Source organism: Stegodyphus dumicola, chromosome 3 (assembly GCF_044657685.1).
Source record: "Stegodyphus dumicola isolate Sdum_Otavi_A_Nest chromosome 3, ASM4465768v1".
In the NCBI taxonomy this organism is placed as follows: Eukaryota; Metazoa; Arthropoda; class Arachnida; order Araneae; family Eresidae; genus Stegodyphus; species Stegodyphus dumicola.
In genome coordinates this window covers 52,615,953-52,634,425 of record NC_140770.1, presented here as the reverse complement: position 1 = coordinate 52,634,425, position 18,473 = coordinate 52,615,953, and the positions used below count along the sequence as shown (strand labels likewise).

Genomic DNA, 18,473 nt, shown 5'->3' with positions numbered 1-18,473 from the left:
AAACTTTTCTCTTCGCGTGCTTCCATCTTGCATAACTACGCACTTCAGCTTTTGCTCTCTGCTGTGCTAAGGTGTAATTTCGCTGGCTTGCTTTCTAGCTCAACAATATCAAAAATTGTAAATCACGACTAGAGTGCCAAGTGATTGTGGCCACAAATATCAATTGCGAATAAAAATGGAATTAAAACTGCCTCGATGCCACGTTCTTTAGATATTACCAAGTTAACATTATTAGCATACTACGCAATCAAAATCTTCTTCAATATGGATCTAAGCAAGCATCGATACAGCTTCCTTGTGATTTTATTATTACACATATATATATACTATATATATATGCATTTTATAAGTATATATACAATATAGCAATTTTTAAATTATATATGTATTGTTTGGTCTGGTGTATTTGATTAGAGCAAAACCTCGACAGCTATCTGCGTAGGGGTAGGGGTGCCTCCGAGGGGGCACTTTCTGAGCAAAATCGGCTTGTATATTTTTTACATATGGGGGAAATCACAAAAATGCCCATATAGCCATCCCGTTCACCGGGATTCGAAGGCCTTACCGTGTAGAGACATTAGGATTTTTTTTGGTGTTAGTGTTAGTGTTAGTGTTAGTGTGTGTGATTATGGCAAAGCCTCGAGGGCTATCTGCCTAAGGGGAGGGATGCCTTCGTGGAGGGCTCTCTAAGGGAAACTGGCTCGTATACACGTTACACATGGGGAAAACCACGAAAACGCCCATGCAGCCGCCAGCCCGTTCGAGGGATTCAAACCTCGGACCGAACTACCAGTGTTCAGCGACTTTACCGCTCGGCCGCTGGTGGGCCCGGATTTTTTTTGGAAGCCAGAGAGATGAAAAATATGCAACCGCTTTCGCCGGGAATCGAACCACGGACCTCTGAAATACCGGCTCAGTGTGCAGAACCACTACACCACGAAGGCTCGCTAGGAAAGTGGGAGAAATACCTTATATACTCCCCTTTTTAGAGGGCGACTAGGATTTTAGGGAACCTAGTCGCCAAATCCTGGGTGCGGAGAATCATCATCCACAACCCTTTTAGTTCGGGCGCCACTGTAGAGACATTAGGATTTTTTTTGGAAGCCAGAGAGATGAAAAATATGCAACCGCTTTCGCCGGGAATCGAACTACGGACCTCTGAAATACCGGCTCAGTGTGCAGAACCACTACACCACGAGGCTCGCTAGAAAAGTGGGAGAAATAAACCGAACTACCACTGTTCAGCGGCTTTACCGCTCAGCCTCTAGTGAGTCTCCTACCCACACCAACATATAATATATATATAAAGAAATTTAATAAGAGGCAAAAATTAAAAACAAATTTTTTAAAACCCGTCCTGCGCTATAGCTGCAGGACTGAAATAAAATATACTTAAAGCATCTAAAGCCAAAAGCAAATTTGAGTCAAAGCAAGGCGAATCCTTAACAACATTAATAATTGCACCCTTGTAAAGTGGTTAAGCATAAAATCAAAACAATTCAAAGTAAAAATGATCAAAGCAGTATAAACACGAAAACTAAAAATGCAAGAGTGGAAAATATATACAAGTTAGTAAAAATATAAAAATTAATCTACCTTTATTGCATCTCCCATTAAGAACGCATCAGGAGAAAATGAATTAAAGCTTTATAAAAGTTGATTAATGTTGATTTTCAAAAACGTGTTTCGTTCTCAGGGTAAATTTGAGATCAAAAACCGAAAAAAGAAAGAAATTTACAATACATAAAAATTCATACAAAACCGAAAAAAGTGAATATCAAATGTACCAGGAGTTTCCCTACACGTCTTCGAAACATTGGAAAAAGGGAAAAAAAAGCATAACATTGTATTAAATTGACTACAAAAGAAAGAAACTTTACAAATGTTAAGATGACCATTCGAAAAAAAAACCAAATTGGTGTAAAAACATTATATGCAAATCCGAAATTCAAATTCAAATATATAAATAGATCGCAATACAAGTATACTTTCAAACAAACAGTCATTGAACAATACTCCGAAAATGGGAGGTCCCCAGTTACTCTAAACTAAACTTTTAATTCCAAGGAAACGAAAAACTTTTACAGAGATTGCATTAAAAAAACCAAAGCAGATCCTATTTCGGCAATAAATTAAAACCCTATTAGAAAAAAAACTGAAAAAAAAAAAAAAGATTGAAATAACCTATCAGAAACAAAATTGAAAAAACAAAATCCAAATCACCTATTAGAAAAAAAATTGAAAAACGCAAACTTACTGAAATCCTATGACTTTCTTCAAACGAAAATTTACTTAATTCTTCAGATACCTAAATTCAGTTTCTTGTAGAATTCATAATGGCTCTGAAGAAGCCGAAGATGGTAGTTCTTGGAAAAAAGTATGCGACAAGTTTCAAAGCTTCCAATAGTAGAACAAAGTATTTAAACATGTGTTCAAAATATCCTATCCTGTTAAACTTTGTGTGCGGGGGAGGGGGTGTCAAACGTGGGTGTGGTCGTAAAAATTATTACCTTGGTGAAGGGTGATCACCGAATTTCAAGATAGCAGTATTAAGAAACTCCAAAAGATACTATCTTCTCTAAAATCTTAAAACGCACGGAGCACTAGGCACTGGCCGATGAGTCTCACGGGCGTAGATGCCCCATTTTTATTACATTTCATTTCTGTGTGTGGTTATCGTAGGGTTCTTAACACACTCATTTCCTCAGCAGCCCATAATGTTGTTAATGAGGCATTAACATCATCGCTCGGACGAAGTGGCGAATTTTTCATCATGCTGCCTTTGCGAGAGTAATTTTATGATTAGCCAGCACTTAGCTATACTGAATAAAAAGATGTTAAGATCAATGACATTTCTTTGAGATATTTTCAATTTATATTGCTTAGAAAGATACGCAGGGCTGAAAGATGCTCATCCTGGGATTATATAGGGTGTTTATAAAGTCCCGGACCCATTTTGATGTTTAATAACTCATAAAATAATAAAGATAGATTAAAATTAATAACATAAATGGTTTGATAGACTCAAAAAGTTTCATGACCCTTGTCAATGAACTTCCACGTGTACCCCCTTCGTCGCACGGAGAATATCAAGTCGATATTCAATTTCACGTCAGGTACCGGCAAGCATGTCGGCATCCACAGAGGCTATTGCGGTTGTAATTCTGGCTTTTAGGTCATCCATGTTCGACACTCTCTTCCTGTAAAAGTTGTCCTTTACAAATCCCCAAAGGAAAAAGTCCAGTGGCGTTATATCAGGTGAGCTGGATGGCCAAGGAATTGGACATCCTCGCCAAATCTATCTTCCTGTAAAATGGTCATTTAAAGAACTACGAACGATGGTACCCCAATGAAGGTGGTGCACCATCTCGTTGCAAAAAGACATGTGGCTGAATCTCTTCTAGTTATGGAAATACGAAGTTTTCCAACATGTGTAAGTATACGACTGATGAGACCGTCCTTTCTGTAAAAAGGAAAGGCCCAATGACTCGGTCGTGCATTAATCCACACCATACATTAACCTTTGGGGAATCCCTTTGTGCCTCACGGTATTCATAGGGATTTTCAGATCCCCATATGCGCCCATATCCAAAACCCCATATCCCCCCCCCAAAAAAAAAACTGAAATGTTTCAGATTTTAAATTACGTCCAAAGGGGCGATTTTTAACATTTTGTGTGTTACCTTTCTTTATTAAATATCATGTTCCTCGCACTTAAACCATAAGATCCAGTGCAACAGCAGTATCGCAAAATAGTTTTAAAACGAGCATATCTTTAGAATTTCCGATACAGAGACTCACGCGCTGGAGATAAAATGTTTTTTCTGCACAACGTTGCCATTGCTCGCTTTGAAATCCTTGAGTTTGTTAATCAAAAATTCGTCAAAGTTTTAAAAAATAGGAAATCGATCATAAAACAAATTTCAAATTTCAAATTTGGTCTTCCACATGCTCATATTCGTTGGAGGATTACGTTATTCAAAATTCGATGACTCTATGTACCGTTGTTTTATCACAATACGAGAAATTTACATACATTTATGCAGATTTTTCATTATTTAATTTCTTCAAATATAATGCAGGACTCTAACATTTTGTGGCAACAGTTTGAAAAGTGAACCGACATTTATGAGTCCGACGCAAAATGCCAAAACGAAACTAATAGTCCTTCGGGATTCAAATCCCTTTGGACTAAAAAGAGAGAGAAATGCAATTAATAAGCAGACGATATTTAGAAAAGTACAGATATTTAGACTGGAAAATGAAATCATCTGAAATTAACCACACGCGCAGACGATATTTACAAAAGTAAAGATATTCAAACCTGAAAAGGAAAATATATATAAGTTATTCCATCAATAAATGCCAAAAGTTTGTTTATATGTTCATTATTTTATGAGTTATTAAACATTGAAATGGGTCAGGGACTTTATAAACACCCTGTTTATTAAAATTTAGGTATGAATAATTAAGCACAGCATGCAATTTGTGCTACAAAATCAGATTTTCTGTTCGACTTCGTAAAGTTTCTTTAAGAAAATAAGAAACGTACCTTACAGCTTCCTAAGAAACTAATTTAATTAGCTTATAAATAACTTTACAAATTAATACTTAAATTAGTACTTAATTACGTATTAAAGCAGGGTTTCTTAAACTTTTTTCAGTCGCGACCCCTTTTTATCACTGAGATTTTTCCGCGACCCACAAGACCCCATAATATTTACAAAACTTTTGTGGGACCCCATAAGTATTGCGCAAATCCGACATACGCGTGAGTGAAACTGTCTATTTTTTTAACTTGTATTCTAATAATATACTACACTTTTGCAATTTTAGGTCATTAATTTCTAATTTTAAGACATAGAACAATGTGAAAATTTTAAATAAGTAGCAGACGAAATGACAGCGTCATATGCAAAGCAAAGAAAATGAACGTTTATTTTATAAAAAGAATGCGTCGAAACGTTTTCGTTTTTTTTCTTTGTCTGTATTGTCTTATCCTTGTCTATTTACAAATACATTGTGTAAAAATATTTGGTAATTGTAAAATTATTATAATAAGTTAAAGAAATATCAAAACTGCTAAATTTTTAGCCACCCCCTGCTGCAGGTCTCGCGACCCCTAGTATAAGAAACCCTGTATTAAAGTAATACTTAATTACCTAATGTATATTATTATAACTCTGATGAATTTGTTTCCAATAGGTATCTTACAGTAAAGGATGCTAATAGCTTGTCCCGATCCGTAGTACACACAGCGTTATGATTCCGATAACTATATTTGTGGTATATTTATACATCTGTTTCTGTGTTTAGAAAGTAAAATTCAGACTAATTTTTAAAATGAGGTTAATTGTAATCAATTAATTTTTTTGGCTCTCATTTTTCCCCAGATTGGAGCTTATATAGTCCAGGAGATTCTGGGTGCCTTTAACTTCAGCTACCGCCTACTGTGTGGGAACATATCTTCTAGAAACAAAAAGCACTCTAATTAAACTATTGAATTAATTTATGTTGTCTTGAACTAATTTATGTTGTATATTGTTTATGTTTACTTTTTAGATGCTCAAGTAAAATGTTGATGGCATAATTTTCGTGATTTCCCTCATGTAAGACATGAATACGAATTATCTTTCCTTAAAGCTTCCACCAAGAAAGCATTCCTTCTAGGGCAGACAGCCATCATAAGCATTGTCATAATCAATTAACTAACTGTGGCATCTCAGACTGGTAACCTAAAGAAGGATGGATACTTTATACTTTTGGATATTATACTTTAGGATGCTACTTTTCAAAGGCTTCTTAAGTCATTTTTATTCGGATGTTTTCATGAAATACTGAAATCTTCTTTCTTTTATCAATCTCTCCTAAATTTTTACTTCCTTGTACGAAGTAAAAAGGAAGTATTGTAATAGCGAAAAGTTTCAGGCAGCATATTTCAACGAAAATATCCAATTTGACCGCTATCGAATGCAATTTAACGATGTTTTTGCGTGATATCTGTACGTAAGGACAGAATAAAAGACTCTTTTCCTTCAAAAAAATTATAAAACTGCTTTAAAATGAATTCTGAAGAGAATTTTTCGGGCGTCTGTACGAACGTATGTACGTACGTATCTCGCATAACTCATAAACGAATAGCCTCAGAACGTTTAAATTTTGTATATAGGACTGCTATAACATGTAGATGTGCACGTCGTATTTTGGTTGCAATCGGCCACGCCAAACGTATATAAATTTATTTATATAATTTATCAAGCAAAGCAGTAATAACAATTTTTGAAAAACCAATTTTGGTCTAGAAAACATCTTGCGCAATATGCTGCAAAATAAGTAAAATATAAAAATTGTAGAAAGCTCGCCTAAAAGTTACCAAGAGCTGCTGCTCCAAAAGGTTTAAAACGTTTTCAAAAATTAAAACACATGAAAAGCAAATCATTAGACATGTAAAACATAAAATTAAAAAACAGAAAAAGTTAAAAAGTAAGCGGAAAATGGTAAATTAGCCCAATTCGACTTCCAAACAGGCTTTTCAAGGGAAATTTCATTTATTTGAACGTCGAATCAAGCTAACCCCATTACGCGTTTCCCCGAAAAAGACAATTGAAACTTTTTCGCTAAAAAAAATTTTTTTTGACAAAGTGTCTTGGAAATTTTAATAGTCTCAATTCTCTGTTCCAATTTCCCGACGCGTCCGCTCAGAATGACACATTAAGGTGTTAAAAAAATCAAAAATTCCTAAATCTAGTCTAAAATTAAAATCAAAACGAAAATAAATAGCGATGAGCTATTAGTCCTAAAAATACAAAAACATACGGGCTGGGCTTGCAAGCTAAAAGATTAACAATTTAATTTTAAAATAATAGATTTTAGAAAACTGTAAGAAAACCTGTAATTAATGTAAAATAATAAATAATTAAGAAAAGAACAAACTCAGTGGGTCTTGCTAAGACCAAGAAAAAGTTTTAACAAAAAAAAAAAAAAAAAAAAAATATTTATATATATATATATCCACTCTGTTACCCGGCTCGGTTATCTCAGTTTCTTTACTCTTATATGTTTGTAAATTGTACATTTTTTGCTTTAAAAATAATTGAATTATGTTGTTTTTATCTTCCGGTTAAGGATTTTATGCCTTTAGTAAATGTGTGCAATATTTTTAGAATTATCAGCAATTTTAAAATTATTTAATTGTCGCTAAGCCTGTTTTTAATGGCGGCCATTGATGTTTACATTTGAAACAGGAGACTTGTGGATTTGTTGAAAATCTAGAGAAACTTAGCTTCGCAACAACAAAGATAACGCATTCATTTATTATTGCCAATTAAATTATGCTTAAATCTTTCTGGAATTTTTTCGAGGAAATAAGTGTTTGAGATTTACTTCGTAATTTTTAATGTAGATATTTTGAGTTTTTATGTATTTTTGCCTTCTCGCGAAGTGAGAACTGAATTAATTGAATGAGAAATACTCAATCGTCTGTGAAAAACTGTTTCTTTTTTGTTTTGTTTGCTTAATTTCTTTTATATATCATTCTAGCTTTATTATAGTATTTGAATAGAACAAGTGGCAACGATTAGATAATTCTATTCTTTACATGATATAAACTTTTGCGCAACACAAAAAGTGAGGATTTTAGCTGATTTTAGGGTTTTAATAAGTGAAATTGTTTTTGTCGTACATATATGAAATTTTCAGTGTGTCATCCTTATACATAGATGATTATCTTTCTTGATTTATTTTACTTAACAACGTATAAGAATTTGTTGTATAAAGAAAAAAATAACTGTATTTTCCAAAAATTTAAAATTTGTACTGAAGCACCGCGCGCAAACTGACAGTACAGATTTTTTAAGTTGAATTCATGCTCATAAATGCGAATGAAGTACAGAAATAGTCATAACCTAATGGATACTGACTGAAAAATAAATTTAATAAGTTTGGAAAACTGTTCGTAGTACATTCAGCTTAAAAGCTGATCATTTCTAATGAACTCAAAGCGCGTGATATGTTATGAGTATTGTTATTTAATCCTATTGAACAGACTGTTGAAACATTGGTCAAGAAGATTTCAGTTTAGATTAGTCCAAAACTGTATAGATTGGAAACAGTGATTCGAATTCTAATACTCTTCTTTTGAAGTTGTCTCTTATTGTTGTGATTTTCCTTATTAATATATTTCTGACTTACCGTAATATTCAAATGGTTCTTCAGTGTATTCGCAAAATTCGCCAGAACTTTTTGGAGGACATACGCAATGGCATGGTTGGTTGTCTCCTCTGTATGGTGATAAAAATCCTCCATTTAAGCACTGGCTCTGGTTATTGTTGGGGCAGCCCGCTGAAAATAAGAAGTAGTATTAATTTGACATTTCAGAAACTACAGCATTATTTGAAAGTAATGTACTGAATATTGCTTCCATATTATGCTTAAGTTGCGTTTGTTGAAGCGAATGCAATCATGTAACTATAAGTTTTGTCGTAGAAACTTAAGTTACATATTTCTGCTGCGTAAAGTTCAGTAAATACTAGTTTATTAAAAAAATACCACAATATATGCGTTTTTCATTATTCATACTTTTCGTCAGATCTTTTTTTAAACATGTAATAGGGATATTTTAAGCTTTCAGGAAGTTTTGAACTGCTAAAAACCATTCGACAATTAAATAATAACATTAAATTTATAATTGAATACATAAAAGATCATTTTTTATATTATGGGGATTTATTTAAGTTACTTAACAGTTAATTTTATTTAGAAGAAAACCGTCCCTATTACTCTCGCTTTAACATGCGTTTTCTTTCCAGAATGAGTTGGCAAGCGTGTATTCGAATGGGGTAGAAAGAAGTTAGTATCTAGGAGAAGGCTTTAGAAGGTGAATTTAGAGAGAGAGAAAGACAGAAGGAAAGAGAACGTTCTCTGCCTGCCTTAAGACGACTTTGTTAATTTTTAATTACTAGCGATTAGATTTCTATGACGTTGAGCGCTTCCAGCCATTAAGTTTGTTTATGCCGAAATTTACGAGTCAGAGCTTGCTGAGTGTTAAGTAACCCGTGAAAACGTAGTTAGGTTCACTTATTTTTATTCTACATATTTTAAGTTACTTGTTAACTTCTGAGTTAAGCCGAAAGTGTTGGCATTTGTAAGCACGAGTCGATGCCATCTGTGAATAATATTGAATTTAATAAAGGGTTCTTTACACCCTTTTCCTGGACTTTGTCGTACTTGAGAATAGTTCATTACACAGTCTATTAACGCCTAGTTAGTTTATGTTGATAAAAATATCAGATGATATAATGCTCAAAATGCACCCGTTTTGCATCTGTACACTAAATGGCACGATCTAACAAAGTTTAAAACAAACTCTGTGTGTCTTTCTGTAGCATTTAAAGCCTTTTGGATTTCTTTGACGTATCAAAAAAGCGCCTTTTCAAAAGTAACTTCAGTTTCGACAACTGAAGAGTAATCATTTGAGTTCAGATCTGCGAAACAGAATTGTTGGGTAAGTTTATAAATACATATATTTGGATTCGGCTAAAATTCCCTATACATCTATCATTAAACTAACTGTTTACTGAGTTAATGTATTATCGTGAAAAAAGAACCAATTATCATGTGTTGAATTCTCAGATCGGACTTTAAGAGTTTCTTTCCATAGGCATTACGAATACTTAACTAACATTTCTTCAAATAATTTGTCTCACGAAAACACATTCATCATGAAAAATTTTTTTGTTTTCGTAGAAAAATGCCAACATTGTCATAAAGTTTGATTTACGAAAGCGAATTCTTTCATTTGGGGGATGATAGTGAGGTCTTTTCAATTTAATTCAGTTGAGCATCATCGATTTTGGAATTCAGTTGCGAGATCACAAATCAGCAAGAATCAGTTTTAAGAAATGTTGACTCCTTTCGAAAGTATGAAGGGCTTTTTGCCCACTAAGCACTATCATTGTTTTGATTGTCAAACAAAGAATATAGCACAAACTGGGAAGCAGATTCCCTCCCCCCTAAGTTTACCACTAAAATATAGCGAATTATTTCTTGATTAGCATCAGACTTACACCAGTGTGCATAACTTAAGCAACAAACTCTTTTTTCAATATATAGCTATGCAATTGTTGAAAACATTCCCCCTCCCGATCAGTATATTAAAATTCCAACTCAATTGAAAGATGATGGTCATGCAAATATCAGAACCATGACATCAGAGGGTACGTCAGAGCACGCAAAACGCCAGATGTCAGCAAAAACAGTGCAAGGAAGGAAAAGGAAGAAAGGAAGGAACAGTTCCAAGGCGTTCTTCTGCACGTGAACATAAGACTGACGTACAGTATGGCCACAAAATGCATCAGGACGCCTTACACGTGGTAGAATGATTGGCAAGATTGTGGAGGCGCAGTTTGAAGTTTGTCGCCGAAGAGTGTTTGGAATTGATAAATTTGTTCTTTCATGAGCTTAGAAAGCAAGCCATTCAAACGACAGTTACAGCTTTAAGAAGGGTTGGTGGTGATCTGCCAAGGAAAACAATGGTAATTGATGACCGATGTATAGTCCTGCAGGCGAAAAGCGATTGAAACCAGGCAGTGGGCTACGTTGCTCAGCAGTTGCGCACATGAAACGAACAGCAGGTGTCTCGGTTAACTGTGGCCAGATGGCTTTATTAGGTGGCCTATTTGTCCACCATCCTGAAAGCTGCATACCATTGACAGCAACTCATCGGAAGCACCGTTAGATATTAGAATCAGAAAAGCGATTGAAACCAGGCAGTGGGCTACGTTGCTCAGCAGTTGCGCGCATGAAACGAACAGCAGGTGTCTCGGTTAATTGTGGCCAGATGGCTTTATTAGGTGGCCTATTTGTCCACCATCCTGAAAGCTGCATACCATTGACAGCAACTCATCGGCAGCACACAAAGACTGGACACCTCATCAACGAAGTCGTATCTCTTTAACAACAAACGTCGTTTCAGGCTGAGAACGCTTCTCTGAGCCAGCTGATATGGAAAGAGAGATAGCAACATACAGTCATCCCATTAACATCAAGGAAAGAGACTATTGGGGTGGTCCTGGCGTACTTGTATGAGGAGGCATTATGATGAAAGGAGGGATGGAGCTCAATATTTTCGACAGAAGTTCACTCATCGAAGATCGTTACCGTCATGAATTTATTCTCTTTATATGCATCTTTTCCGGGGTGCCATTAGTCCCAACTTGGTTTTTATTGATAACAATGTACCACCACAAAACACTCACGCTGTCGAGGAGCTCCTGGAAGGGGAAAATATTCACAGAATGGACTGATCAGCGTGCTCCCCTGATTTAAATGTCATTGAGCATAAGTGAGATATTTTAAGGAGACGGATGGCAGTACGATCTTACTCTTCGGAGAACAAGAATCATGAAGAATGGGAACTCTTACCTCAAGAACTGTTAGATAATCTGGAGTTGAGCATCGACAGATGGTGCAATGCAGCCATTATAGTTAGGGGAAGTCTAACTACAACTCTTTACTAAGGCTCTGTGTTGTTCTCACTCTTGGCCAGGCAGTTTTTTGTACAAACGCCACTCCATCAATAAAGCCTTTTCTATTCGTTTCGTACTGTGTGTTGTATGCGCTCTATTCATTTTTTTTTTTTTCTGTTGCTATACTTTTCTCATCCTTTTAAGTACTACATTGTATCTCTGTAGCATGAATTTTATGCTTTTCAGCTGATGTTTTTCTGAAATACACCGAAAAACAGAAAAATTGCTTAAGGTTTGCAAACTAGTGCATATTGTAGGGTATCGTTTTAGTTTCTAATCAGTTATTTCACAGCTTTCTACGTATCTCATTGCTATTTTCCTGACAGAATATAAATTCCTAGCTTGCACGATATTCAAATGAGGTACAAAGAAAAGTGTATTTAAAGGAAGATTTTAGAGATTAGAATTAGAGCGTGTTCTGCCTGTTGAAGACCACGTTGCTAAATTGATTATCTTGCTAGTAGACATTAAATGCCACTAGCTTTTTATTTTAGATAATCTAGTGAAACGGTATTTATGCAAGAAAAATCGAGAACATTTCACAGAAACTCTATATGTTAAAACTTTGTTTCCAAGACGTTTTTTAAGAATATCGCAGATGCAAGCCTTCTCCCACCACGAAGAATGTTACTGTATTCTTACCATGTACGAGTCAAATTCACCAGATTAATGTGGCATAGTTTACTAATAATGTTTATAATTAATGTACAATTAATTAATTATATTGTATAATTATTGTAAAATTAATCGTAAACATAATTTTAATTAATGATCATGGTCCAACATATTCTTCATTATGTAATACACTTCAAATCTAATGGATTGAACTTATGTTCAATCCATTATGTAATACACTTCTAGATCATGGTTTAATATATTCATAACTCAAGGTTTATTATGTCCCCGATTTATGGTTCAACATATTCCCAATTCATGGTTTAACATTTTCCGTTCATGTTTCAAAATACTGCCAATGCATGTTTTGAAATATTACCAAATAATGCTTCAACCAAAACACCAAATAACAGAACAATGTTTCGCCATCTTTTGTTTGCAACTTTTATAACTTAATTTGATGATTTTTAACAATGTATGCGGAAGATAATACTATAAAACGTTTGCTGTCCTTCAAAAGCACTGCATTGTTAATGATCAATGAAGTTGATATTCGTCTACCTGCGGATTGTACAACCATTAATGATGACCATTATTAATGGTTATATATTAATGATCTTTACCATTAATGATGACCATTATTAATGACCTATACCATTAATGATGACCATTATTAATGACCTATACCAGTAATGATGACCATTATTAATGACCTATACCATTAATGATGACCATTATTAATGGTTGACCTGCGGATTATATAATCCTTAATGATTGTATAATCATTCATTATTTCTCTTGACGATGCCATCTACAAGTATAAACGTATGAGTTCATTTGTCCAAAGTAACTAACTCATTTCTAAGAGATGAGACAAATTACAAAACCTATTATCCCTTTTATGAGGATCATCAACTAAATCCTGAATGATTACTAGAAGATGCGGGTACGCGGAATAAATTCAAGACTTATGTTTTTGACACATGCTTCGCATATCTTTGAGGCTTCTGAGATTTCGAAGAACACGTTTGGCAATTTATTTGATTGATATAACCTTGTAGATTTATCATTCTTCTAGGTCGAGAAAGATTTGTTTTGTTGAATACATTAGATATTCTTTGTCTTACTGTATATTTTCGAGACCGAAATCTTAAGACTCATCTGAAATTATTCCATAAAACTTTACGTAGATTACGATGAACGCAGAACTTCGAACACGCTGTATTCATCCTTTGTGGATTTTTCCATCTCATTTCATAGAAACAAAGAAGTGAAACTGTAATATCATTCATATCTGGTGGATCCATTTTATATAAATTTAAATCAATGGGTGAATTAGATACTAAATATGAATTTTTATATAAGTACTGTTTCGATAATAAACACAAGGGCAATTTTCTTTAACATTTGTTATTGTATATGAAAGCTTATGCCTTAATCCACCAGCATTCAGGAACTTATCGTGTCGTAGCTTCTGAAGTCCATTTCTAAAGGAATCTGCCACTTGATTTGATACTTATTTCTGGCACCCAAGATGAGTAAAATTTCTGATAATTTAAGCATTCTGTCACAATTTCACATAGGACACTTCTTGAAACTTGTGAAAACCAGCGATTATCACGAAATCGTAAAACATCCGTTTTCTCGAACTTTTCATTAACTTTCTGCATCTAGCCATCATTTACAATGGACGATATTTTTATGATCATTCACGATTTCATGATTACCTACAAAACTTCCTCAAATTTCAAGAAATATTTTGTATGAAATTATGACAAAAATGCTTAAATTATCGCAGCTCGTGGTCAAGCTGGAAACCAAAGGAAGTTATCAAACCAGGCGGTAGATTTTTATAAAGTTGGAATTCAGAAGTTGGTCATACAATGCGATGAGTGCCCTAATGTAGGTGGAACTCAAGGGCGGAACTCACACTGAAAAGGAGATTAAGGCCCAGTCTTTCGTGTAAAAACGACATTATTAAAAATTATTCTTATGTAATATCAAAATACTACTTACGTAAAAAACATGCCTCGTGCATTTTATCCATTTTTACTACAAAGATATTTTACCCTCCCCCCCCATTCATTGATTGTTGCAAACGGGATAGTTCTGTATAAATTAACATAATATATTACTATTATTTAAACCTGTACTTATCCCCTGTCTTTAGAGGAAGTTTGTTAGTGATTTTTGAAAAGTTTCATTTCACAGTTACTTTATTTTTAATTGTCGGTTTTAGATGAATATGTACAAAATGGCAGATCTTTTCGTTCAAACATTTCCACAGTAAATAGTTTTACTATCAGCAGAGCTTATGAGGTATTTCTATAAGACTTCAATCCTCAATTAAGATGAGGCATAAGTACATAAGGGGTGTTCAAATGAAAAGGTACGAAACGTCGTAACAACCAAACCGGTTGAAATTTCAATATGCCGCTTTGGCATAACGTAGTGAGACATCTAAGGACTCGAATGCAGTATCCGACGTGGTTGTGCGCATGCGCAAGGGGCCGCACATTACGCCGGAGTGAAGAAGGTAGTTATGTGTTCCGTCCAATTGACGGAACACATCGCCAGTGCGTGTGATGATATCTTGACGTTCACATTGCAGAATTCGACGATTGAGCGTCGAACAGCGAGGATGTTATCAGATTTCTGACTGCGGAAGGGGTTACACCACCCAATATTCTTCGACGGATGGTGGTCGTATACGGAGCAGACTGTGTGCCCGACAAGTCAGTGAGAAAGCGGAGTGCCAGTTTTCGTGAAAGCTTGGAGTGCTTGAGTGATGACCCGAGACCAGGCCAGGTAAAAATGGTAATTGCGGCTGAACTCATCGACAAGGTGAACGACTTAATGAGAAGTTATAAGGTATTTCTCCCGTCTTCTTGTATGCCTTTATGGTGTGGTGGTCTGCACGCAGGGTGCGTATTCCAGAAGTCCGTGGTTCGATTCCCGGCGAGGGCGTTGTTCATTTTTCATCTATACCGCTTCCTAATGATTCTACAAAGTGACATCTCGAAAGGAAGCGCTTCAACTTGAACGAAGAGCTGAAGGACACAGTGGAGGACTGGCTGCTGTCACAACTATAGGAATTCTGGGAAGAGGGAATCCTTCTTCTCGTCAAACAGTGGGATAGTTGTGCTCAGGTCTTTGGTGATTATTTGTGAATAAAGACTTAAGCATATCTGTACTTTTTCATTTGAACACCCCTAATAGGAATACTGTATATATTGTGGGTGCAGAATATTTTAAGCAATTCTTACCGCTGCATGAATACATTTTGTTCAACATCTTAGCATCTCGGAAACTGATTTTCATTCCCGATCCTATTAGTGTTTGGTGATGAATGTTTTTGGCAGCTATAGTATTCTTTTGGAAATATTTTGAGGTAAAGGCCTGGAAAAGAAAAATAAGAGTCACTCAGTTTGAAATAATTTAGTGCGACATAATACTAGTGCTTTTTATTCGGTATGCTTAAAGTTAGGCAAATAATGGACTTAAAAAACTCGTCATTTAAATATTTTTTCAGCACCATTAAGTTTAAATAGTAAACAAAATTTGGATTTAACCTAGGCATTAAATGGTCTAATCTTAAATTTAATTTCAATATATAAAAATGCAAAAAAAAAAAACTTTGAAAATAAATTTTTAAATTCTGCTTTAAAGGCTTATTATAAAATTAGAAATACTAGAAGTCAATTACTAGAAAAAGTACCATTGAGCTCGAAAAACTTTTGTTGAGCATTTTTTTCAATTTTTATGGGTCAGCGAGCTAGAAACGCAGAGTTAATTACAGAATGTTAACTCTGTTGGGAAAAGACAGGTTAATGAAATTTTATTTCGCTAACCTTTGAACTGTTTGCGGTAAGCTGTAAATATACTACCATTTCTCTTTAAGAGGTAATAAATTCAAAAATAATTATAGTTCATATATTCACATTTCTTGTAGCACATAATTCTACTAATTGTATGAACAACTTCATAATGCTTTAACAAAAATTCTGCAAGGTCTCTCTGTAACGGATGTTCTAGAAAATCTCTTATTCTTTATACTAATCCTACAGTTTCTCACGAATATAATATATATATATATATATATATATATAGTTAATTTATTCAGTCCCATGCTTTGCTTCGTATTCAAATAAGTTAAGGGGCCAACTCTATTTGAATCTTGATAGCTTCGGCTATATTTCTTTTAGTTAATCTTAGTTTTAGTTTAATTCTTAGTCTCTTAAGTTAAAGCCTAAGTGTCGGCTTTGTTTGTACGTTCCCAGGCGGAGTTTTGTTAAATCTTATTGGAATAATAAAGGGTTACTTACCCTTCTATCTTGTTGTTTCTTGTCACCGAACTTAAGCGATTATTCGCTTATCAGTTCTTAAATTCTTCACTTCCAACATTAATTTAGAATTACAAAGTGAGGAACTCTACAACTTGCTTAGGAAAAACATAAATAAACGCTTTGAGAAACGCGTAATGACAAACCGCACATTGAGTTGATCAATGTTAAACGAATTTCGCTTACTGCGCATGCCCAGAATAGAATTTGGTGCAATTTTAAAAGAAGACAAATACGGTACATAGTTGATATTGTGTTATGTGGGCGCAAACAGTTCGTGTTATGTGGGCGCAAACAGTTCGTGAAAACGTGTTAGGTTGTAAATTGCTTCATTACTTAGAATGTAAATATCGATTGTAAACTACTCAAATTTTCATGTAAGAAGGATTACAAAACAGGAAACATTACAAAATAAATCAGCTGAATACTTATTTATTATACTTCTGAGGAAAAAAAGCAACTGAGTATTTACCATACGTCCATTCGTATATACTTTAACAAATTAAGGAATAAATCCAGTTTAAATTACTGAATTAAAGTCAAGTAACTGATATTAAATGTAATGTTTATGAACAAAATAAACCAAAATGAAATGAAACAGAAACACGTAACCACACACAAATTTCTGTAGTATTGCAATTGTAACCAACATGTAAACCAACATGACTAACAGGCTTGTGTAGGGTTGCTTCTGCTTAGTTGCTAGTATTTCCTCCCACACCAACGGTACACTACTGAGCATGCGCAGTAAGCGAAATTCGTTAACATTGATCAACTTAATGTGCAGTTTGCCATTACGCTATGAGAAACTAGGAAAATAATGTATTTTTTTCAGTACTGTAATATTTCTCTGTGAAGTTTACAATGCAAGGTAGAATAATGCTTTGTCAGAAATAACGCTTTTTCAGAAAAAGATGCGACATTAAGAAATAGAGATAAAACTCAAAATATCTAATGAAAAAAATTGTTCTCTTGCCCAACAAATCAAGCAAATGCCTGCATTTAACTGAAGAAATTATTTTAATTATTGATATGTATAAAATGTCATATAATACTAGAAAACGACAGAAAAAATTAATTAATTTGTGTTATTATGACAAACTAATTGTAGAGTCAATAGGTTATTTTAAAGCAGAAAACGTGAAAAATGAGCAATGCCCTCGCCGGAACTCGATCTGGGCCTCTAGAATGCACGTCGAATGTGCTACCGCTACACCACGAAGGCATGCAGAAAGGAAAGGGGGAAAATACCTTATATAATAATAAAAGATTGTAAATGAACAGCAAATTTCTTGAAGAAGTTATTTTAGCTAAAAGTTATCTTTAGATAGAAAATCCCAAAACTGACACTGTAGATCTTTTTTTATATATGATCTAGTTTCAAATCAGTAATAATTGATAAAATTAATTCAAGAAGTCAGGAATTAATTCAGGTCTCTTTCTCATATGTAGTAAGATATGTTAATTTTTTTTTTTTCCATAGCAGTTTAAACGCCTTAACTAGATTCACCTTGAATAAATCACTGGTTGAACATAAATTTTAATAATTCTGTACTCAAGTTTAATTAATAAGTTCTGTGGGATCTAGTCCTCTTAGCTAACATACAATATTACTAGATCTACTTAAAGATCTATGTTGCGAATTCTCGTAAAGAGTCGAAGATGAATACTACAAAGAAAGGATGTAAAAGACCCTTTTATTGAGCACAATAGTTTGTAGACGGCACGGACTTATATGTCAACACAATTACCAACTACTTGTGGTGAGGAACTTAAAAAGATAATGTAACAACTAAATTCAAAGGCAAAGAGTACTGCAAGACTACACAATTCGATTTAACCTGCAGCGACATGGTAATAACTTTGGCGGCAAGAATGCGAAGCCGATATTCAGAGTCAACAGCTTGTAGAATAACAACGTTCACTCACAACAGCGAAACCACGCTTTAACTAAACTTTTCTCTACTTCAGTTTAAATATACTCTCGTTC

General features: G+C 34.4%; 1 protein-coding gene across 1 annotated transcript in view; it reads right to left on the bottom strand.

The window, feature by feature from the left end:
• LOC118181404 (protein SpAN-like) overlaps positions 1–18,473 on the bottom strand; it is a 60,059-nt gene that overhangs the window by 8,261 nt on the left and 33,325 nt on the right. Inside the window, exons 6-7 of the mRNA XM_085812885.1 lie at positions 15,407–15,539; positions 8,191–8,340 (exon numbers count right to left, since the gene is read on the bottom strand). Coding sequence (XP_085669011.1) covers positions 8,191–8,340; positions 15,407–15,539 — 283 coding nt within the window. The remainder of the gene's footprint in view (positions 1–8,190; positions 8,341–15,406; positions 15,540–18,473) is intronic.